Raw genomic sequence first — 24,191 nt, forward strand, 5'->3', positions numbered from 1 at the left:
TTATCACTCCTCCAACTCCTTTTTCTTCCAGTCCAGCAGTCCCTAAACCACCCTGACAGGTTTTACTCTGGCTTTGGGTAGTCAGATATTTTGAATTCATATCCGTAATTGAAAAAAAAGAAAATAATCAGGATGAAGCGTGAGGATTGCTTGGTCAATGTTTAGCAGTATGTGTTTAGTAAGGTGCATTGCCCAATTTTTAGTGGTTTTAATCAGTTGATAGTTTTTAGCAGATTTTTATGTAGTTGTTAGAACTACATAATGTTGGGACTCAAGGGTACTGATGAAGTATCATCTCTGTTGGAAATTCTTTGCCTTTAATATAATACAACAGCAAGGTCCAGGAGTATACTGTATCCAGAGGTAACAGGGACCTTTGCTCCGGAGTGCAAGGTTAAAGTGCAAGGTTAAATTTTTAGCTGCACAAATAAAGCAAAAAGTTCTTGTAGGCTTTAGGTAGCCCAAGAATTCATGTAATAATTGTGGTTATAGCTGTAGTTGAGAGTCTGTTATAAGATAAGATTACAGATTCAAAGCAAGAGGCTTGGAACAAGAAGCTTTGGCTACTGAACAGAGAGGAAGCTCTGTCACTGCTGTCACACACTCACAGCTGTGTCTCAGTGGCCAGTCACAGCAGGACACCAGAGTTATGGTTACCACAGGCCAGTTGAAGATGCTTTCTGTCTCAGCAGTTGCTAAGAGGGTGAGAGGTCCTACAGATCTGTAGTGTAGCTTCTGAAGCCTCTCAGCCTGCTTGTCCTTGCCACAGCCAGATAAGGGAATGCTGATAATGGTGTTATCATTGTGGGAGTGGTCACCAGCATCATTATAACTCCATCCAGAGGGTGGGTTTTAATGTCCTTCTAAACTCATTTGGGTGGCTTGCCTGTGTTATCTTGTCCTGAGAAGCCTGCATTTCAGGTAAACTTGAGGAATGTCTTCATGTTCTGTTGAAAAGAGATAGTATTTGATGGAAGTTTTTTCTTCCTCTTGGAGTGTTTCCTCAGGCTTGTTCTGAACCAGCAGAAGTTTTGATGTGCAGTGGTGGTGGGGGAAGGTCATTGTCATAGGCTGAGATAAATGGGTGCTGAAAAGAGTGGGGAACACCACTGAAAGTAGAGTTTCTTTCCATCTCTCACTTACACCTTCCTAATATTTTTATTACCCTGACTGGCATTTCTGAGTTGGCTGAAGTAGGCTGAGCTGGATTAACAAAAAATTCAACTAAAAGCAGTATTTTTTGCAAGTGTTGTTTTTGGGCAGATTAGTTTCTTAATCTAACTCAGCAAGTTACTGCATCAGTGATGGTGCTGGCACAAGGGGAGTGAAGGAAACTCCCAGGAAAGGAGGGTTTGACAGAATCCTCTGGCAATAGCCTACATCTGTGCCAGCTTCATGTGCTTGCTGTGGGGCTGTGATTTGACAAGTTAACTGATTTTTGAGTCCTGGTAGTGGCTATGGCCACATCCTGTGAGAGGCTTGTCTGAAATAATTTAGCTCCATTGGTTCAGTTTTGTTGAAAAGATACTTGATGTCTTAACTTTGTACTGGCAGGTTTTTAGTCAGTTCGGGTATAACTTGTCCTTTAACAACCACTCTAAAGCTGGTGCAAACTTCACCTCCAGCTCATTTAGTCCTGACTCGTGCTGTTCAGTGTTCAGTCATGTGCATGGCTTTTGCCTGCAAAAGGCAGGCTGTGATGTGAGAACAGTCCTTGGAATCCAGGTGCATTGCACTGGAGGGAGCGCCTGCACTCCTCCTGCAGAGCTGCTGATAACCTGCCTTTCCCTCGTTGTCTGCACGTGTCACACGCAGCCTGCCTCACCAAAAGAAACAAAACCCCAGCCTGGATTCGCACAGACTCTAATGAGGTAAATAAAAATGCAGTTTCTAAATTAGGGTTGGTCATCCACTGATAAGCTCTTAAAAGCTTGCTGATCTGTGCTTTGTTTAAACACACCTTCCTTTGCTCTGAACTTTGCACTAGAGAGATTGCTTTGGTTTCTTAGTGCCCAAGGTAGTGCATGAAAACAGTACTGGGAATGTCACATTCCCAGTATAGTCAGAACAGCTTGCATGATTACCTATAGGAAACACAGCCTAACTTTCAACTTCAGTAATATTTTCTGGTTTACGAGTAAGAAAGACTAAGTTATTAAATATCCAGGACATTTTACAAATACAAATAATTGATAATACTATGTACTAATGAAAATGTCCAAGCATCTGTCCAGTGCCTGCCTTCCCTTTTCTGAAAAGGGTGTTTACACTGTGATTGTTCTCCTTTGAGGTGAAAGCTAAGAAAGGGACTGTATTTGTTTGAAATCCTTACTGTGGATGGATTTACATCTTCCTTACAAGAACAAACTAACACAGAGTCTTTTTTTCCTCCTAATAAGTAGGAGCTGCTTATGAAAGTTTATGGGAAACGATGAGCTTCATGCTGTGAAAGCTGGTATTTGGCACTTTGGACTTGAAATTAGAAAACAGCTTATGAAGATGTATGGTATTAAAATTCATGTGGTTTGTCACAGTGTTTATGTTTTTTTGGTCTTGCTTGAGTTTTTGAAGAGATGATTTCAGAAAGGTTTGTCATCCTCTCTTGGGGAATATAAGGAAAACATTAACTTACATATTTTTGCTCATGTCTGTTTGCAGAACTATTTGATATGGATCTCAGTAAATGCAGACCTCAGTATGCTTGTTAAAAATTCTTTTTATTTCAAATATATGTGTAAACTTAATCTCTGGCATTCTGATCAGGCATAAATTGAGTTTTGGTTGTATGATTTTGCAGAAGTTGCTAACTGAGATCAAGTTAGCTAGCAGGTGAGAGTTAGCTAGGGTGAAAAAATGCATCTGGAGCCAGACTGTTGGTCAGCACAGGGCTGTGCCAGTGAGAAGTGGGGCGTGGGACAGGATGGAACAAGATGAAGTGGGGTGTGCACCAACATAAGCAACCTTAAATGACAGTTTTTTCAAACCTTTCAAACTGAGTACTGTAGTCTCAGCTTGTGTGTAAAAGTTTGTAGGAGCCTGGAACAGATTCTTGGCTGTCTTTTAGCACCAGGAGTACTCCTTCCTTATGAATGCTGGGTTTCCTCCTGGAAGACAGATTACTGGGCTGTAGTGAGTGGTGGCACATCTCCCCTGCACTGTGCTCAGACTGTAGCCCAGCACCAGCATCACCCCATCAGACAGTTGTGTAGCTGTATTCGTATGAATTTGAGCCTAGGCTGAGAAACCTTCCCTTCATCCTACCTTGGTCTTCAGCCTTCTGATTTCATTTTTCCCCCATGTGTGGGAGGGTGTGGACACAGGTGCACAGCCTCTGATTCTGGACAAGGTTGGTGCCTTTTGTATTGTGCTCTGTTATGTTAGTCTCCTGAGGTTTTTTTGAGCCACTATTTCTTTCTCACCCTCCAAGTTGTCATATAAATATAAAAATGTATAAAGTATAAAAAAATATAAAAAGCATAAAAATGTAATTCAGTTTTGATCCAGAGGAGCTTCAATATTTAAGAAGTATTTCCTCAGGTAGATTATCTTGCACGAATCACTAGGAACAGATACTGTTCTTATTAAATAGAAGAATCAAGGTTACATCTGCTGTCCTGGTTTCAGCAGGGAGAGTTAATTTTCCCTTTAGTGGCTGGCACAGTGCTGTGTTTAGAATCAGTACAAGAATAATGTCAATAACACACTGATGTTTTAGTTGTTGCTCAGTAGTGCTTACTGTAAGTCAAGGGCTTTTCAGTTTCCTGTGCTCAGTAAGCAGGTGAGTAGGAAGCTGGGAGAGGGCAAGGCCAGGACAGCTGACATGAACTGGACAAAGGGATATTCCGTACCACAGAGTGTCATGTTCAGTATATAAACTGGGAGGAGTTGGCCAGGAGGGGCTGATCACTGCTCGGGCATGGGCTGGGCATTGGTCAGTGGGGGTGATCAACTGTATTGTGCATCACTTATGTTTTCCATTGTGTTTTTACTCCATTATGCCACCACACAGTTGACATGAAAAAGTATTCTGTTTCTATTTCAGTTGACATTAGAAGGACTCTGGACTTGCTAAACATGTTTCATACTTATCCTTTTTTTTTTTTTATGCATTACTTATTTTTTAATTGAAAGATACATTTATGCCAGTATAGTCTTTGCATCCTTATGGAATGATTTTCTGTCTGGTGTTAAGAACTTTTAGTCACTTGCTTGTAGTTTAAATTATAGCAGGATTCCTCTGAAGACTGATGAAATTGATCTGAGTCAAAATATTAGTATGAAGTTAGATTTTTTTTTACTTAAGGTGGAAAATTGAAACTTTTTGGGTAAACATATCCTGAAAGCATAAGATACTTTTGCAAGTAGAATGAATACTCCGCCCAGTAACTAGTAAGGGAATTGTAGTATTTTAAAGGTTTGATTTTTATTGTTAACTATTACTTTGGTTGTGTGCCTTGTTGTTAGCTAGCCAGAGATGAACCTTTGTCCCATTTCAAGCTGCTGCTCTCACAAGAAACCATTGCTAGTACTTTAAACAAGGAAATGACTTAAAATAAGTCCCAACATGCCTTGTCATCTTCAAGAGAAAGATTTTAATGTAGTGATATGTGAGCTGCCCTGTGGCTGACCTCACTAGCTCTGGAGGTGTAGAGCATGAGTTTCCCAGGTCTTTTTCCTGATCCCTTAGTACGATGTATCCATCACTGATAGCATGGGTCAAACAATAGCTTGGTAGTTTTACCTCAGGAAGTCCACCATCACCAAAAGCTTTTCTAGCTTTGTGAGTCCATGTGTCATCCAGTTTGCTTCCAGCTGGCTGCCATCAGAGAAGAATGTGAGAGTGGGACTACAGTGAATTGTCATGGGATGTTCAGCTGTTCCAGGCTGCTAAGAGGAGATACATATCTATTTAGTTTCTTAAGGAGGAAGCTTGTGACCCTAAGAGCAGAGGAGGATATTGCTTTGTGTTTCTCCATTACGGAGGATCCCTCATGCCACAGGTTTTGCTTTCTCAGAGCATCTGCTTTGCATGTTTGTCACCAACCCGCTGTTGCTCTGCAGGTGGGAGTTTGCCTGCTTATCTGCCTGAGTGAGAACTTCATAACCCTGAGAAAATTGTTAAAGTTAAGGAGATATGAGGACCATGTCTTGCATGTTCCTTCAGCCAGGTACACCAGGGTCTGCTGGCCTCTGATTTTCTGGCTTGATAGTTTGGAAGAAGGGCAAGGTGCCTGGCGTATCCAGTTATGGCAGGCTTAGTGGACAGATGTGACCCCATATACTGGGGTTTCCTTAAAGGATGCCTTGCAATAGGATGCATTAGGATACTAATTACCTCTGGGATTAAATGGGATTAAGGAAAAACTAATTACAAGGTCCATCCCAAGACCTTTGAACAGTAACAGTTCAACCTTTGAACAGTAACAGTTCTGGGAACTCGAGTCTTCTACTATGTCAAGATTACTGAGCAATGTTTTTTGGGAAGTAGTTTAACTACTTGAAGGATGACTGTGTTACTTCGCATGTCTGCTGGGGGAAGAAAACCTAGCCATTGGCTGGAGGCACAGTGCTGAGGTGATGCTGATGCTGTTTCCATGGATGTAGACCCATCACTGTCTCTGAATTGTTCTCTGCTGTGGCCTCAGAGAGTTAACTGTTGTGCTGGGCTGGTGGCATGATTTAGTTGTACCTTTAGTTGGCTCTGCTCAGTGTTACCACGTGATCCTCTGCGAGTCCTGGTAGCAATTTCCCATTTAATCTCCTAGTAAAGAGACACCTTTGCCCTCCCCCGGATTGGACTGGATGTACAACAGGCTGGCTGCCTTACTGCTTGTGCTGACTTGGTGGAGCCTGCCGGTAAGGATGTGGAGATTCCAGGGTCTGGCATATGGTTGGTTGGGCTGTGGATTTAGGCTGCTCAGAGAAGTGTTGGCCTTATGTGAGGTGAGATGGCCTGGAGGTGTTGTGCTTGGGGGCAGCCCCTGGGGCACTCTGAGGTTGCACAGGAGTGAAGCTTGTATGACAAAGGAGGAGCTGGAACTAAAGCACTGCTTTGTCACTCTTGATGAAGAGGCAGCTTCATTACTTCATTACGTCATTGTTTACAACAGTAGTGTACATACTGGTAGTAAAGGTCATATTTATTCTGAGAGGGCATTGTACAAATAATTCTGATTTACTTCCCAGTGAGGTGCCATGAGACAACAAAAAAGGGAAAATTTAGCCAGTTGCCTAGAGGGCAGAGTCATTGAAAATGTCCCAAAATTCTTTACTGGACCTTCCTGAACTTCAAAGATGAAGAAGATTAGAGCATGTCTGGTGCAAGCACTCAACAGGGGTGGCAGAAGCTGTAAAGTACACACACAAGTTTTGCATTTAGGGAACTGAGAATTGAGAAAATAGTATAATTTAGGTATATGGACGTTTGTCCTTCTTTGAAAATCTCCTTTTCATCTTTATGTTAAAATATGTTGTAAATTTCCTGTTATAGAGTTTCTACATCAGTTGCTATTGCTCTGTTGACTTTCATTGTAAGTTTTAAACTATTTTCATGCTGACAAGTGTGTGATTCCATTTCTGTGTCAGTCTGTCAGCACTTCTATAGTTCTTTACAAATGACTTTGTCCAGGTGCTTTGTTTTGGCAAAGGAGTTATTCTTTATCCTCTGAGATAGAATTGGCTACTTATATGATCAAATATTTCTTGTATCCACATAAAATTTTAAGGCTGCGAGTGTGCATTTTCAGTGCAGGCAGTATTGAAAAGGAGTTTACTTTAATACCTCTGGTAGGAAGGGACTTAACTTTGTCACCCTGTCTGAGCTCAGAGGATGTATTTGTCACTGAGCTCTGGCCCAGAGATGTTCAGTCCCCTCATCACCTCCCTTTGCTGTTGCTATGGACTGATTATCCAGTTTTTAGGGTGTATGGACACTCACTTCAGTGCTGGAAAGCCAGCAGGATGCTGCCCAGGGCTGAGGACAGGACAGAGTGGTCAGGCAGTGCAACTGGGAAGCAGGGAGTGAAGGACTCCTGGGTCACCCTGCAGCTCCTGCTCTGGTTGGCCTCACACCTCGTTCCCTTTACGCCTGGAAATGTCTCTGCTCTGTGCACCAGGGTCAGGCCCATTCAGGGTGCCTTCCCTTCTTCCACCCACCTACTCCCTGCCCTTTCCCCCAAATTGCAGGCTTAGGTCACTGTCATAATATGCTATTTTCAATTTAATTGAAATGGAGTTTTCATATATGACTTAATATTGCAGGCAGCAAATGTTTTTTTTTTTTTATTTCCCCGTGTATGTATTGTATCGTATAAGAACATATGGTATTCATTTTGAGATGTGTCTCATAAGGGGAAGTACAGCTGTCTAGCATGAGGAGCTTGGTCCTGTAACTAAAAATCATGGATAGCAATACTCATGAGTGCTCTAACATTGCCCTTGTTTTTCTCTACACAGTGGCAAAAGAAAATATGAATTTGTATTTTTAGAAGCATCTGCATATGGATTGTGCCTTACTTCAGGTTTAATGTACTATATGTGAAATATTATATTTCATTTTCCTTGATTATTACTGGGATCTATAATTGTAGCTACTTAGTATTACAAATAGGTGCTATTTTTGCCCTCTTTATGCAAAGGAATATGTCTGAAGTTAAAGATAGAACCTCTAGGTTAATGGGGAATGTAATTTTTACTTGCATTTTTTGCTGGCAGTTAGCCCTCCACTGAAGTATTTTGTTTGGGAATGCATAGTAAGAGTTATGGCTAATATTAATGATGCAATGATGTTGAAAAGCCAGATTCATGGTGTCTCACACAATGGATCAATTTCTTTCAAAATAGACTGATATCTTTTTAGAACAATCATCATGGAAAATGTTCTCAGCTGAAAAACCACGTAGGGCACTGCATGTTAACTTACAAACCAATATCTTTCATGTTTTTAAGATGCTGGTAAATAAAGGGATGTTGGTTAGGGAGGAAGGCAAAGAATTTTCCTAAATAATTTGTATTAAGAGACATCAACTAGATAATTTGTAAATCTAAACACAGACTTTTTTTTTTACTACCTGTATTTAATATTGAAATACCAGAATCCTTGCAGATTCCATCTGCATCCTCTTTGATGAGTGTAATTTAAAGTAAAGTTGGTAAAAGCTCTTTTGGTTTGTTTTTTTTTTCCTTTTTTTGTCATTTTACTAGCAGCACTTTTTCTTTTCAACTGCAGAGCAAGTAGTGATTGTCATACTTCTCTTTCTGACCAGACTTGTACAATCCCTCTTGCTGCCTTAAAATATGACAGCAGTCTTCCCTAACTGTATTAAGTTTTCATGCACTCTCTACCTAGGTACCCACCTGGAATGGAGACTGCTTACACTAAAATCACATTTAAAAGTAAAGAGTAAAAAAATGGAATGCTGGTAGTGGAAATGAGAAACAAGGACTACATGTGTGAAACTGTGATCAAATAATAATAAAATAACACATGAGATGGGTTTTTTAGGGTTTGTTTTTTTCATTTTGAATAGTTATTTCTGTTAAATAATCAATATTTAATTTGGATGTTTTGTTTATTTTTCTCTTAATCTCCAATGTTCATTTCATGTCTGTTTTCCCTCTGTTGTTTGGTTTCTGTTATGTTCTCTTTCCCCCCCTCGCCCCTCTCCTGGAACAAAACCAAAGCTCTTTCAGATCCTTTTCGTTGAAGTTTTGGTTTTGTATTCAAGCCCTGGAGTTCATAGCTTGTGGACAGGTATCACAGCAGTGAGCTCTGTGGTAGGCTGCCTTCCACATTTGCACACAAACACATCTGTATATCCAGACTGGTAGCTCTACATCTGTATTTGTAATTTGTAGGTGAAGGGACATACCTACACATACAAGTACCAGCAAAGGTTTGCAGGGGCCTCGTTGAAAAAAATACACATTTTTATGTCTTTTCTGCTGATGTTCAGAAGACAGATGTAGCAACAAAGGATGACAGAGAGAAAGAAAATCTGTGATCCTGAGCTGCTTCCTGCTTGCTTGGTTGCCTACTGACATTTAAGACCTACCCAAGAAAAATGAGGAGGAAAGGAGTATATCAATGTAATTTTGGTTTGTTTAATGAGTTCCTTGCTTGCTCATAGGATGAGAAGCCTTTGTAAGTGCTCATTAGCACTGGTAACAGAGCATAGGTTGGCTTGGGTCTGCAGTACTCTTCTGCAGACAGTTCAGCTGTTGCAACGCTGGAACAGGTATTTCCCAGGAATATTTGCTTAGAAGAAGGAATTTGATAGGGAAGGAGACGTTGCAGACACTCACAGCTTTAGCAGTTGCCCTGAAAGATAAAAAGTCAAAATTGCCACGGAGTGCACTTTTCAGCCTCTTTTCTTTTGCTGAGGTGGGAATGGGCTTCTCCACTGCCTTCTTTGTGCAGTGGGTCTGTGGGGAGGGGTGTGGAGGAAACAGCTGGATCAGGGCACATCTGCATTGCCCTTTGCTCCTGCTGTGCACGCCCTGCCTGCCTCCTGTTAAAGGAATTTCTCAGAGCAGGTTTGCCTCATGTGTGGAGGCGTGTACAGCATTGTGTGTTAGCTCCTCTGGCAGTAGGTGAAATCCCAGCCACCACTTTTGAAGCTGTTTGCAAATGCCACTTTCCATATGCTGAGCCTGAACTAAACCCAGATGGTCCATTCCTTGCAGCATCCTTGAGGCCTCCCTCTCTCCTATCCCTTTGCTGTTAAGCATCTCTCTTATTTTTTGCTTCTGAACAGACCTGTATCCCTCAGAATCCTTGAGTGCTGGCCCACCTTGCTCGTGCTGCTCTCCTCAGCCCTTCCTGCATCCTCCTCTCCCTCCCTTGTGCAGCTTCTCTGAAACCAGTTTTATTTGCTTTGTCTTACTGGGTCTTTGTTGGTGGTTTGTTTGGACAATGAAAGAGGTTTCCTTACAAAACATCTTTAGATTCCTGCATGAATTTCCTTCTTTGGGATTGCTCATAAAATTCATTTACAATTTATTCTGAATGTAAGGATTATATTGTAATAAATTGCCTGTGAATGCATGCCAATTCCCTTCAAGCATAAACAAAATTACTGAGTGGTGCTGTAAGCCTTACATTGGCAAGTAACAGGGTTATAGGCCTAACTAAGAGGTCCTTTAAAATGGTAAGAGCTAATGATTTTAGAGAACTAATTGCTTTTAAGGGCACAAAAGTAACTCCAGTATAATTTCATGGCTATAACTGTACTTTACTAAATAGTCTTTGTATTTGCCAGGATATCTTAAATTGGGCTTTGTTGCCATGCTTATTTTTTCCAGCGTGAAAAGAAAAATAAATTATTTAAATCTTTCCTCTCTGCCTCTCAATAATGGAATTACAAATACTGTATCTGTTTCACTTCCTCGTTTATTCTCTTTGATATTGGTGGAGCCTGAAGTGGTCTCACACAGGCTTTATTTTCTTCTTTGGGGTAAGATTGGTTCCAGTGGTTTTCTTGGAAGATTACAGAAAAAAGTGTAGTTTTAAAATGTGTATTATATGCTTGAGTATTTTCCCAATAAGCAGCATGAGGGTGGTTACAGGGAACATATTTTTCCCATATTTTTGTCATTGATATGAATTGTAGAGAATTAAAAGAATCAAAATTACAAATGAAAACAGCTGTGCCCATATGAAGCCAGGTGATATAGAAGGCATTTGGAAGGAATGAGAAAGGTACGTCAGTTGACCATGGGACAGAGCCAAAAATGTGACAAAGGAGATTCATATGAGGCCCTTCTTGTTCTTATTTTCCTAGCTGTAGGCAATTTTTCTTTTTTTTTAACTATAGGTTTAAACACAATAAGGGTTGACTATAAGGGAAATATAATGAGTGTTTGTTGAGTTTGGAAATCGACTTCTGTTTTCATTCAGTGGGAGTTGGGACAGGGTGAGCTGTTCCAGCTTTTTCAAAGGTGTGTGTGACTTGAAAACCAGCTCCTAATGTGGTGCTTCTTTTGTGATTTTACCTATACAGGTCACCCACATTCCATTGTCCCTTTGTTTTCCCTGCTGGATTTTGCTCTCTGGGAATAGCTGATTTTCTGAAATGTGTGATTTGGAACAGAAATGGATAAGTGTGTGCAAAAAATAGGAATGTGAATCCTAAGCCTCTAAGAGTCTTCATTCAAATGAGAATTAAGAGGGTCAGAATGTCAGGACCCAAGACAATTCAGTTGACTTCATTTTTTACAGAAGTAAAACCAAAACCAATTTCTCCTCATACTTTTCAGTTTAGCTAGATTGTGATAATTTCATTGCAGGTCTGATAATACATTATGTCATAATGTTTTGGGGTATTAAATAATCTCCAAATCTGAGTCCTTGAGAATCTCCTTTTTCTAAAAGAAACAAGCAGGCTTCTGCATATTATTGTTGTAGAATAAAGATAAAAGCATGCATTGAGTTGAACAGCTTGAATGCTGGAATGCAGCAGTACCCCCAAAACCAAGGAAACACAGCTGATGCAGTCATCTTGTGGGGAGAGGCTTTATGGCTGTACTCGTCAGTCCTGAATTCTTTTTCGCTTTGTGTAGAGTGGAACAAGGTCATGTTTTTCCTGAAACAACCTGAGATGGCTTAGCAAATAACTCCTTTGGCAACTGTCCAAATGTGTGGCTGTTACAATTCTAGCACCTCTTTTCATTCACATCATATGTGGGGTGCCAGTGATCTGTAACAGAACCACAGAATCACAGGATATGCTGAGTTGGAAGGGTCCCACAAGGATCATTGAGTCCAACTCCTGGCCCTGCACAGAACATCCCCAAGAGTCACACCATGTGCCTGAGAGCATTGTCCAAATGCTTCTTGAACTCTGTCAGGCTTGGTGCTGTGACCACTTCCCAGGGGAGCCTGTTCCAGTGCCCAACCACCCTCTCCACCCTGGGTGAAAAACCTTTTCCTGATACGCAACCTAAATGTCCCCTGACACAACTTCAGGCCATTTCCTCAGGTCCTGTCACTGGTCACCCCCAAAAAGAGATCAGTGTCTGCTCTTCCTCTTCCCCCCACAAGAAGTTGTAACTGCAATGAGGTCTCCCTTCAGTCTCCGCCAGGATGAACAGACCAAGTGACCTCAGCTGCGCCTTATGCAGCTTCCCCTCAAGACCCTTTGCCATCTTTGTTGCCCTCCTTTGGGTGCTCTCTAATAGTTTAATATCATTCTTGTATTCTGACTGTGCATATATTCTGATTGTGACTGAACCTGCACACAATGTTCAAGGTGAGTTTATTATTCATTTTAGATACAGTATGTAAATTTATTAGCTTACCATATTTATAATTTATGTCATTGGAAGTGGAAAACAGAGTCCAAATGTAGGAACATGAAGTCCTGTCAAAGGAAACGTCATGAAATATTTTAATCTTCTTAGAAATGCTGCATATAGTTCAGGCAGATTAAGTTTTGGCATCGTACCTGGAATCTGCCATTTTCTGGTGCAGTGGATCAGAACGTAAAGTGTAATAGCCTGTGCCATTGCCACAGTTTCTTTCCTGTTTTCTTCAGCAAGTGGCTGGGGTTGGGAAAGTAGTAAGGTTATGTGCATGAAAGTTAAAAAAATTAAATTTTTTTTAAATAGTAATAGGGATGTGGCTGGAAGCAATATGGTGTGTGTGTGTGTGTATATATATATATATATATATATATCTTTTTAAACTTAGAGTCTGGCAACCCTAACTTTGGCCTGTTTTGTATTTATTATTCATGGAGGGATTTAAAATGCCAGTTGGTGGGGTTTTCTGTATTTTTGGTTTTGTTTGGTTTTGGTTTTCTTTGTTGGTTTTTTTGTCATTGTTGTTAATCTCCAGAGCAGTTTTGAGCAGGTATTAACAGCAGCTGATGGTATTACAAAAAATCCTGCGAGATCTGATTCTCTTTGCTCAGCCTTTTTTATGTTAATTTAGAAACGGAGTGCTGTTTTATACCTTCTCTGCAATCACTTTGTACTCTTTGGAAAAACAGAGCTTTGCCTCAGTTCCTACTTCTCTGGCTTTTCTTTGGAGCTTAAGGGGGATTTTGGGGAAGTTTGATTGCATTTGACATTCAAAATGTTCCATAAGGTTACAGAGTAGCCAAAATGAAATTATTTGATGTGGGAGAAAAGGAATGCTAAGTGTCACTTCATGAAAAATACTGTTAAATTATGTTGCTTCCTTACTGTTATTTTTCCATGTTCTATATGATGCTCTTGAAAAGTCTGAATTGCAGGAGAGTTTGCAATCAGTCATGGAAAGAGTATATGTCTCAAAAGGTAGAAAAGAAAGGATGCAGCTGTTCCAGTACGTGACAAGGTTTAGAAGGTAGAATGAAAAGCAGCCATACAAGCCCACACTGAGGTTTCTCTAATGCCTTGTAAAAGCCATGAAGCACTTTAAGGGTGTTAAGAAGCATTTTTGCATTGTTCTGGACACCAAATGTCCAGACTTGGTCTTGCTCAAGGTTTACCTGTTATTTCTGAAAGGTTATGATACTGGCTTTTGTTTGCAACGGGAGGTTTTAACTATCAATTAAATTTAAAAACTCCTCTTTTAATATATCAATTCTTGTAAAAAAATGACATTTTCATTTTTAAAAAATAACTTATTTTAATTTAGGTAGTGTCACTACTCTGTGGCTTTATGTAAAATCCAGTTATTTTAGGATGACCTGCTTTGATAGCCACACCAATTGCAATTTGTTTTTTTTTTTTTTTAACAAAAGAAGGCTCTTTGAAAAATACTAAAAACTCCACTGCAAAATGGTTGATAGTGTGTCAAAAGTGTCTCAAACATTGGGTTGAAAGCACTAGGATAAGCGATTTGGTAACAAAAACACTGTCCTGGTTTAGAGCAAATTTGGGAGAGAATCCCCAAAGGGGCTCTGGTAGGAAAGCAAATTCAATCGGCCCCTCCCCCCAACCGGTCCGGGAGAAAATACCTCCTTGGAGAAAAGTGGAAAAAAACTGTTTATTAAACAATAAAACCAATATTAAACAATAAAACCCCTTGCCACTCCAGAAGAGATGACAAACTGAGAAAACCCCCTCCCCGGGTTGCAGCTCAGCTCACTCAGTCTCTGATCAGTCCCTCCGGCGCTGGAAATGTCGTGGGCCAGGCCCAGCCTGGTGGGCCACAGGTGCAGCTGCCAGTGCTCCGCTGGATGTTCAGTCCAGAGCAGGTTTCAAGAAAACGGAAAAAAACACAGTCCAGGGAACTTCTTTGCCTCAGCTAGCTAAACTAGCTAAAGACGAAAAAGAGCTCTGTCCCCCTGTCTGTCTATCTGCAGACAACACAGTCCAGGAGCAGGAATGTGGAGGAGTGAGAGCAGTGTCTGGAAAAAAAAACTGTGCACTTCTTCTCTTCCCTCTTCACGTCTGCAACAAGTCTTAAAGGTGCAAAACTTACTATTCAGCATAACAGAACGAGATGATTGGGGATAAAAGCATCATATAGTCAACCCAGGACAAACACTCTGCAGCTTTTCCTAGAAATCATGAAAAATCAGGATGCCCTTCTGGTAGGTGCCGTGGCTGTAGGAAAGTCTGGCAATCACTTCCCGGGTCAGTGATCCAGCCAAGAATGGGGGAGCTGCAGCCACATGTAACCATTGGATTCAAGCTTTCTTGATTAATTCAGTTAAGAAGTTTTTGCATCTTGTGGTGCTGCTTGGGCTCTTGAAAGGAGGGGAGGGATGAGGAGAGCTTTGGGTTTAGGAGCTTGACTTATTCCCACGCTTCTTGTAGCTCAGCATTCAGAATGAGAAGTGAGACAGGAGAGCACACTGTTTTCCTCTCCTTGTCTGCTTGGTTGTTTAGATTAGACAGGACTTAAGAAGTCCTGTATTTATGTTTAAGGACACAGCGTCTCATGGATGTGATTGTTCAGTAAATGGTTTTCAGAATGAACCAGTACTAGTACTCAAAGGCATTTTTTGGTTGTTACAATTTAGCTAGCCTTTGTACTAACCAAACTTAAAATTACTTACACAGATTACTGTACTTTGTAACTCCTATGTCAACAAGATAATTGTTCTTTGAGAGTGCTGTTTTATTTATAGCCACAGTGCTGGAGTCGATCACAAACCCACAAAAGCAAAGCTTCCTTTTATCAGTCTTGCAGTGTGCCATGGGGTCAGATCTCAATCTTTAACACTCAGTGGTCCAGTGGTGAAAGGCTCCAGAGATCTGAGAATTATTCTTGTTCCTGTCACTGATTTACACCATGAGTTTGAGCAGCAGGCTTCACCTCTCTGAGCCAAATACTCACCCCTTTTTTCTCCCTCTCTCTTTGTGTCTTGTTTATCAGATTAACACATCTAAGCATGTGTTGGTGTGATGTCCAGAATCAGTGACTCATCAGCTCAGTGTATGGCTGCAGTAATACTGCTAAATAGCTTTTATGACTCTCTTTGCATGGACATTTCAGAAGTTGCTGCAGTAATGTAGCTGTAGTCAGATATGTTTTTGTTGTTTTGTGTAACTCTTAAGTAAAGTGCTAGTTTATTGCAGTGCTAGAAAATATGTGTGAAGGGCAGCAGTGCTTAAGACATTGCCTGTACAAGAATTCCAACAGCAATGGTTAATGGCTAGGATTTAAAGACACTTTTAAGGCCAAACATTGTATTTTCAGTGTACAGTTTAAGGATATGTAATAGTTCAGTTTGACAAATAATTACATCACTTGATGTTGTGGTTTCAGCCCAGCCAGCAATCAAGCACCACTCAGTCACTCCCTCACCAACAGGATTGGGGAGAGAATTGGAAGCATAAAAGCTAGAAAACTCATGGGTTTGAGATGGACACAGTTTAATGGGGAAAGCAAAAGCCATGTACACAAACAAAGAAAAACAGGGCATTAATTCCCTGCTTCCTATGTGCAGGCAGGTGTTCAGACATCTCCAGGAGAGCAGGGCCCAATCACCTGCAATGGTTAGTTGGGAAGACAAAGTCCAAACTCTCTTGAAAGGTTATATTCAGATGCAAAATTAGTGGTTAGCACTACAAAAATGACAAAGATTATATTTTTTCTCATCACTCACTCTTTTAGAACACAACATAGTCCTTCATCTTCAAGTGAGAAAAATGGTATTAAGAACAAAATTAGCTTTCTGCAAAGTTAATATATCTGAAATGCCAGTGGAAGTGCACCTTACAAACTGATTCATCTCTAGCTATTGTAGTTTACACATGACAAATGTCAATTATGAACAGATAAAAAGGCAGTGGAACAGACAGGAAATAAAGTTTTCAGAGGGAAGAAGATAAGGAATAAAGACAGCTGCACTGTTATAAAATTATTCTTGAGGAAATCAAAATCAGGGTGACAGAACTGGAAAAAAAAGCACAATTTTATAATGGCAGAAATCAATGATTAATGTAAAGAGTCATATTTTCTTAAAGCCTGAGAAAGGACACAGTTGGTCACAAAAGGAAAGGCTGTAAAGAAGACATTTTAATGCCTGAAAGATAGGCTGGAAATAAATCCCCACAGACCGATGTCTATAGAGCAGGTATTTATTTATTGCAGCCCTGATGATGAGGAGGATATCTCCTCTTAACTCACCCACCCTTGTCAAGTGCATATTTATACAGCAAGTATTGCTTAGTATCACTGCAGCATCTTCTCGTATGTGTCAGAAGTAATTTACATAGTATGATCTCATGGTTATTAGAGTGTTCTTTTGCACTGCTTGCATCTCCCCAATTCGGGGTTGTCGGGGGTCTTTGAATGCTTCCAAGGTCTTCACATCTGAACTTTTCAGCTCCAAAGATGGAGCATGCCCAGTTATGGTGTTCCTTGGTCTGTCTGGTCTTAACCAGCCTAAATTCTTTGTTTTGTGGCAAATTGGCTCTGCCCTTGCCAGTTTTTCATTCGTACTATACTTACCTATCTCTAAAGCTGTCCACCTGGTGACTTTTTTATTCTTTTTTTGTCTATTCAGCATTAAGAAACTAGTTAACCTAGCCGTTACATTGTATAGAAAGTTATTTATATCAGGTTATATATAAAACCTGATACCTATATATATATATATATATATATGTATAGAGTCATGATTTAGGTTATATTGATATCAGGTTATAAAGATATATTAGGTTATACTGATATCTTATAACTCAAACTATATAAGCACCTTGTAACTTTGATCTAAGTTATATAGGCATCAATTTGTATGCAGTTCTTCTCCTTTAAGTACTTGCCACAACACGAAGCACATCAGTACTTAGTAAAGTAACCCAAATCTGTTTTTTCCCTTGTAAATGTAGTGAATGGTGTTCATTACAAGAATTGTTTTTAATATCTTCTTTCTGGAAGACCTGGAGTGCTTTGTCTCGCATCCTTGATGTTTCCAATAAAAAAAAGTATCTCTGGTGGGTGGGACAAGAATATTAAATCTGGTAAAACACTGCAATAACTATATTTAAGAATGAGTTTTATGCCTGAGGGCTCTGTTTTGTACTGAGATAAACCGGCAAAAATCTCATCGGCTGCAAAGGTCAATAGCTGAGTATCAGAGGTCAGAACTGACTGTGCCATCTGGAAATGAGAGTATTGCACTGCTCCCTGTAAAGCTATTTGAAGAGTAAACTATTTTACAAGTAAGTGGAAATAGATGTTAATAAGATTTTAATGGAGTTTGAGTGTGTTGTTAGTTACGACCTTAATAAAAATATGAGTTTTCTGGGGGTGATGAAACTGCTGGTAAGTAAGCTTGCTATTTAGTAATCTGAAATGCTTGAAAATTTCTTCAAGTGACTGTGTGCATTAACAGTACCTTACATTTTCTAGGGGGGGGGGGGGGGGGAAGAGATCTCCTTTAAGATCCTTGTGAAAAGCAGCTGCTTTTTTCAAATTTTAAATACATAAACTGGACACCTGAAAACAACAATGTACTGGAGAAGTCGCCTATTTTTTCCCACTGCAGTAATGGCTTTTTTTTTTTTTTTTATGAGACATATTTATTTCCTACTGATAGTTTTTTGGAAATCAGTTTTCTACAAAATTTGAAAGTTTGTACCATGGGGCATTTGAAATACTTCTAAAATAATTTTTAAGAGCCTATACATGTGGCATTAATTATATTTAAAAAGATCTCTCAGATTCTTATATTGATTGATTACTGATTACTTTTTCCCTTCTCTGTGTTCTTCTTGCCCTTAATGTTTCCACCTCTGCATTGCTATTGTGCAATACACAACAAATGCTTACTGAGGATAAGTTTGGAGAAGGATTGAATTTTATGGAAGGTCACAGAAGAAAACCCATATTCTTCCTCTTGTCAACAGATATCTAAAAATAAAAATATTAATTGGCAGCCTATTTTCCCATATGCTGTGAAATGTTAAAATTATTTTTCTCATCTACACCAAGGTAGATCAGGTATGAAGACTGTCCTCATTATCTTGAAAAGTTTCTGTTTGTGCCTTTTTGTACCCAGGGGAAGATTGATAGGAGAGACAGAGATGAAGATGCCTGGAGCCATGGCTATGCAGATTATGCACCAAATACTGCTTCACCAATATCTTTCTCTGGGGCAGTATGCAAGGCAAGAAACCTTGAGCCAAGTGAAGTGAAAAAAGGATCTGATCCAGCTCTGTCAGCTGGAGCTTTAGCAGTTGTTCACTCCGAACCTGAGCCTCTATCTCTCCTACCCCACAGAAATGCTGTTGTGCCTATGGCTTTGAAAAGGTTTGCAGACTGTACAATACTGGGGATAGGGAGTTGGTTGAGTCTGATGAGGGAAGACAAGGATTCAGTGAGTGGAGTGGGAGTGGTGTGGCACTTGGCTTGTGAGGAACTCAAGCGTTGCTGGAGCTGGGGTTGAGGCTGGCAGCTGAGAATGAGCCTAGAGCAACACAGATATTGAAGGAGAGATTCCAAGTTCACAGCAGAGTGGTGGGGTTTTTGTATGAATATTTCTCATCAGGATCCCCTGGTCATTGATGTCAAACTGTCTCAGAGGGCTTTCACAAGAAGGCAGTACTTCCTGCTCAAAATTAGGAGTTGCTGTATTGGTTTGTTGATGAGGGGTGGAAAGGTCAGGCCAGGAGGAGCCTTGCTAGAAAAGCTGCTTACATTTGGTGGAGCAGAGCAGCCCCGTGACCAGAGCCTGAAGGGCAGGACACTGTCTCTGAGAGTTAATGGAGTTTTTGTGATGTACAGCAAATGTTCATAGGACCCTGAAAATGGCCTTGAGTGCTCTGTGCTGAGTGTCAGCTCTGCATTTCAGGACACAGGCTTCTCTTCTTAGAGACAGAACTTAGTCTGGAGAAGGTGACAAGCCTGGCTTTTATAGAAGGACTGGAGTAGCTCTGCCCCATCAGTGTAGCACAGAGCCACAGCATGTTGGAGTCTATCCCACCTCAGCCTGCCGGAGCTCCTCAAAGTGCATACTTGTAATGTATTAGTCTGTTAGTTTTATTTTTTCATGGTGTGTGGTGGTGGTTAAATTTCAGCTGAGGTGGATCAGTGAGAGCAAGTTGTTCCAAAGGTAAAAGGCCACCCAAGAGCTGCTGAGCAGCTCCACAGGGTTAAACTGAGTGACAATAAGCTGGAATTTTATGTCCTTCAGGCAGCAGTTTGAGTGTCCAGAGTATATTTTTGAGAGAGACCCAGTCTGCTTTGAGCACCTCCAGCTGAAGGAGAAGGGAAGGCTGGTCAAGGGCTGGGACATCTGTCCTGCTTTGACCTCACTCAGCACCCCAGCTGCCTGCTGGGGACACTTCTGGGACTCCATGAACATCTTTCTGCAATGATGAGGGTTGAGTTCACAAGCAGCATAGGTCACACACAGGACACGCCTGTCAGGAGAAGTTTAAGAACTGAGGTAGCTACACGGAGAAGTTGTATTTATTGGGTAACGTGCACATTGAGCGTGATGGTGTTATTGCCATTGATGCAAAAGCTGAACAGTCCTTAATGTTTTTGTTTGTTTTCCCCTGAGCATTCATGTATGGGCAGGTTAAGCAGTGGTGTTGAGGTGCACATTAGCTTTGTGATTAATTGTCATTTATTAACTTGCACTTGGATCAGAGAGACAGGGTGTGTAGAAACTCAGAGTCCTTCCATAAGGCTCTTTACTTTTAAAGACAAAGTCCATATGGTTAGTATTTCTTATCAGAGAATCAAGCATGTCTGGTGTGAAAGGATTTGTGGCTTGGACACACAAGGAGCTTATCTTCAGCGGGAAAGGCATGGCTGTTTTACCTAGGGGCAGCTGACAAGCCTCAGTTGTCCTGAGATAAAATGTAAGGACAAGAGGCTTTCATTTTAATACTACATAAACTTGCCAAGTCAGCTAGATAGGAAGGTAGGATTTAATTTACTATGTTTACATTGTGATAAATCCACAATGCTTGGTCTTTGATATATTTTTTCTCTAAGAATGAGTGGTATTTATTACTTAACCCCAAACCGTGTCTTCTTTTTTAGAATGTGGAGACAAATTCAGACATATAAGACTCTGAAGCTCTTCCTGAAATACAAAGAAATTATTTTTTAATAAAAGGAAGAATTTTGATACACTGTTACTGCAGTAGTTTAGAAAAAGATTACTGAAAATCCATGTCCAGACTTACCTCTACAAAAAGTAGGGATAACTCTGAAGTAAAATCAGATACTACTCATGTAATCAACTGTTAATCAGTTTGTGGCTTTTGATTTGGTATATTTAACTGTGACCTGTAACTTCATTGCAACCTGTGTCCTTTTTTTAGCTGAATACTTTACTAGGTCAGTGGTCATTTTTGCCAGTGACTTAATGAGGTCAAAATGACACCTAGAAGTTTCAGCTTGTTGGTTTCTTTTTTGTAGCTGCAGCTATACTTAAGGTGAAAGATCCTTTTGGAAGCCTTTGCATTGTACGTTTGGCAGGGTGAACCAAAAACCACTAACTTCAAACTGTAAAAATTGTAAGCTTTCAGTCAAAGAGGTAGCAAGATAGAAACAAATAGTTTCTATGGTCTTTATTAAACATTTAGGCTCGCCAGTTTACTTCACAAACTGTAACTGCAGTAATTCTACATTGTCCTTTCCCAGCTGTAATTAAGGTCATAGATACAAGAGTAAATATTAATAAAAAATAAAAGCAGAATAGCAAAGGGAGACAAGGTGTAAGAATTTACTGAAAGGTGTTAAGGTTTAAGAATTTACTCAGGCAGAAAGGCATTTTTGAAAAATTCTTTAAGTGGTGATTCTGGGAAGACATGTGCCCTGAATTTTGTGGACTTGACAGTTGAAGAGTTGAAGGTATATATAATGAGGATTACTAGAACTTGGATTCATTTTTTCCTTTTTAAGACTGACTCCCATACTGTTCCAGATAGGGAGATAGAGCAGAAATATTAAATTGAAAATATATTCAGATACTAAAAGTAATTTTTAATGTCTTGGTTTGCTTGTTGACAGTGGTTTGTTTTGATACTTTGACACAATTCATGGTGCCTTCACATATATTAATACATCCTGTATCTTAAGATGTTAACCAAAAATTTATTTTTGCTTTACATTTATAGCCGTCGGTCTGGACAGTATACAATGAACCATGACCATTCCAAGAAGATCCCCGATGGAGCATCGTTTGACCGCTCAGGATCCCAGGACTCCTTGGATGAACTGTCTATGGACGACTACTGGAAAGAACTTGAAAACATCCATGAAACCAGAGGAAATAATCACGAGGGACGAGTAGCACTTGTAGTGAAAGAGCCAGATGGTAATGAAATCTGTTCTGTCAATGTTCATCAGTTTGCTGATTTAGGAGTTTTTCTTCAAATCTTATTTTAAGACATGGCACCTACCTAATGCAGATCAAAAAAGGAGGTCACTTTCCTGAAACATCTGCTTTGAAAATTCTGTTGCTGCTGATGCATGTCACCAGAAACAGGCAGTGCCCTGAAAGACAGTTTTATTAGAGACAAGTAAAAGGCTGATTTTTCTTTGAATGGTACTTGCAGAATATTAGCAAGGTGCCTGTGAATCAGCAGCTGAACTATTTGCAGTTGACTGTTGAATTAACTTACCCTTTCACTCTTTGTGTATGTTGTTCGTTATTGTAGCTATTGGGATAGAAACCTCATGCTTTAGAAGACAAGCCAATGATTAACTGATTTAAGTTTAGTGAGTAACTTTCTATGCTTGTAACTATTGTGATTGTTCAGTTGTACTATTTGTGTTTCTCAGAAGCATGAATTATGGGCCACTCCTTGGGGCATGGTCTTAGAGGCTGGGCAATTTTTTTTTCTTATTTTGTTTTTGTGTCCTCTCAGATAAAAGAGGAGTAATGTCCTTAATTGAAGTTTTCTCTCAAAAATTATTTTTTAACAATGCAGTAGCTGCCTCTCTCCCATTCTTACAAGACCCATAGTCTCAGTAAATTAAAATGGTAAATTTTGCATTTTGGTACGGCCTCCACATGAGTGAGAAGAATGAACTTCCAAAGGGATTTGCTCTTCTGCCTCCATAAGCACTTTGAAAAGTCACTGCTCTGAAGAGCATAACAACGTGGCCCCTGGGGAAAGCAGCAAGGCTCCCAACCCTTGTGACTGGGGAGCTGTGGGATTTTCTTACAGAGCCGTGGGACTTTGTCCAGAGCAGCAGAACCCATTGTTCTGCAGTACGCGAACCTCTTCTCTTGCTGCAGCTCACTGGTGTGGCTGTGCCTTTAGGCTCTGCACCCCCAGCCCCACCACTTCCACTGGGTTTGTATGGAGCCTTCTTCCCCCTGGTTACTGCGGGTGACTCTGGCGTGAAGCCCGAGTGAGTCAGCCCAGCTGAGTTACCAGCTCAAGCATGTGTTGCTGTGCCCCACACCTTGCCTAATGTGCAGCCCCTCTCTTTGGCACAAGTACTCCTGAGCACATGGGATGCTGCAGCTGACCTCAAACTGGCCAGGCAAAGGCAAGGAAGGGGAGAGAGGTTGCTCACAGCTGCTCTGGAGCATGGGTGTAGCCCTTCTTTCCAGCCCTGGTAACAAAACCTGAGAATTTCGTCAGAGGCTCAGGATGTGGCTGCACAGCCCTAGCAAAATTCATACTTAAATTTTGGTGTCTGTTTTCTGCTGTTAATATTAAGGTGCCCGCTTGAATGTGCTCTGGGCACAGTGGTAAAATGCAATCAATAGTGAAGCTGACGTGCCAACTTTGGAGTATTTTTAGATATCTGATAAATGGAGAAATATTGCTTGAACATTTGAGAGAATTGTTGGCATTCAGCACAACCTCAACTGCTACAGACAGAACTTAGTGTTTTATAGAAAATATCATTAGCGTGATACCGATTTCAGAAGCAGAAGTTTTGCCATTGGTGACAATATTTAATAGCTTTCTCTTCTTTCATGTGCAGTGATCTGTCAATAAAGGGTACCTTATCAGCTCTAAGACTAAAGCAAAAATTGTTCTGTGGGCTGTCAGCAGGCTGGAGACCATGTCATAAGAACTGATGAAAATATAGCATTAAGGTGACTTGTGTAGGCTGGTTTGTCCTTCATTAAATTGAGCTAGTGGAAGGCTGTAGGATTAATGTATCAAGAAAAGTGGGCAGAACCATGTCAGTAAGAGAGCTAAAAAGATTGAGTATCGAACTAAAAATCAGTGGAGCAGCAATGATCTGGCTTTCAGGCTTCCCCATACACATTTTTGTATAGGTACATTTATAAAATGGTATATGATTTTAATGGAAGTGCTGTAGATTATTATAAAGATTGCCACATAGCAATCTGTATTGGATTAACTACTTTAAAAGCTTTGATATCATATATTAAGCCTTTTGAGGCTCTTTAGAAACAATAGCTTTTTTCTGAGTCATGACAGTGTAAGTAATTCTTAATTGTGTATCCCCTTGATACTTTTCTGTGAATTATGTTAACCGTCTCGTGTCGTTAAAATCCAATGTGCTTGGCAGTACTAGAAAGCCAATGTTTATGCCTTCTTCTCTTCAAATTGCTCAGAGGGAGAACTGGAAGAAGAATGGCTGAAGGAGGCAGGTTTGTCGAATCTGTTTGGAGAGAGCTCTGGCGACTCCCTGGAAAGCATGGTGTTTTTATCCACACTGACCCGAACCCAGAAAGCTGCGGTGGAAAAGCGAGTGGAGACTGTCACACAAACCATGAGGAAAAGAAACAAACAGCACCAGATTCCTGATGTCAGAGATATCTTCAGGCTACAGAATGACTCAAAGGGAAAAGTGA

General features: G+C 40.4%; 1 protein-coding gene across 2 annotated transcripts in view; it reads left to right on the forward strand.

Annotated features, from left to right (window-relative positions):
• ARHGAP18 (Rho GTPase activating protein 18) overlaps positions 1-24,191 on the forward strand; it is a 95,357-nt gene that overhangs the window by 35,074 nt on the left and 36,092 nt on the right. For both annotated transcript variants that reach the window (XM_066547033.1, XM_066547032.1), the window contains exons 2-3: positions 21,520-21,719; positions 23,952-24,187. In XM_066547033.1, the coding sequence (XP_066403130.1) occupies positions 21,520-21,719; positions 23,952-24,187 (436 nt within the window). The remainder of the gene's footprint in view (positions 1-21,519; positions 21,720-23,951; positions 24,188-24,191) is intronic.

This window comes from Molothrus aeneus, chromosome 3, assembly GCF_037042795.1.
Source record: "Molothrus aeneus isolate 106 chromosome 3, BPBGC_Maene_1.0, whole genome shotgun sequence".
NCBI classification, from domain to species: domain Eukaryota; kingdom Metazoa; phylum Chordata; class Aves; order Passeriformes; family Icteridae; genus Molothrus; species Molothrus aeneus.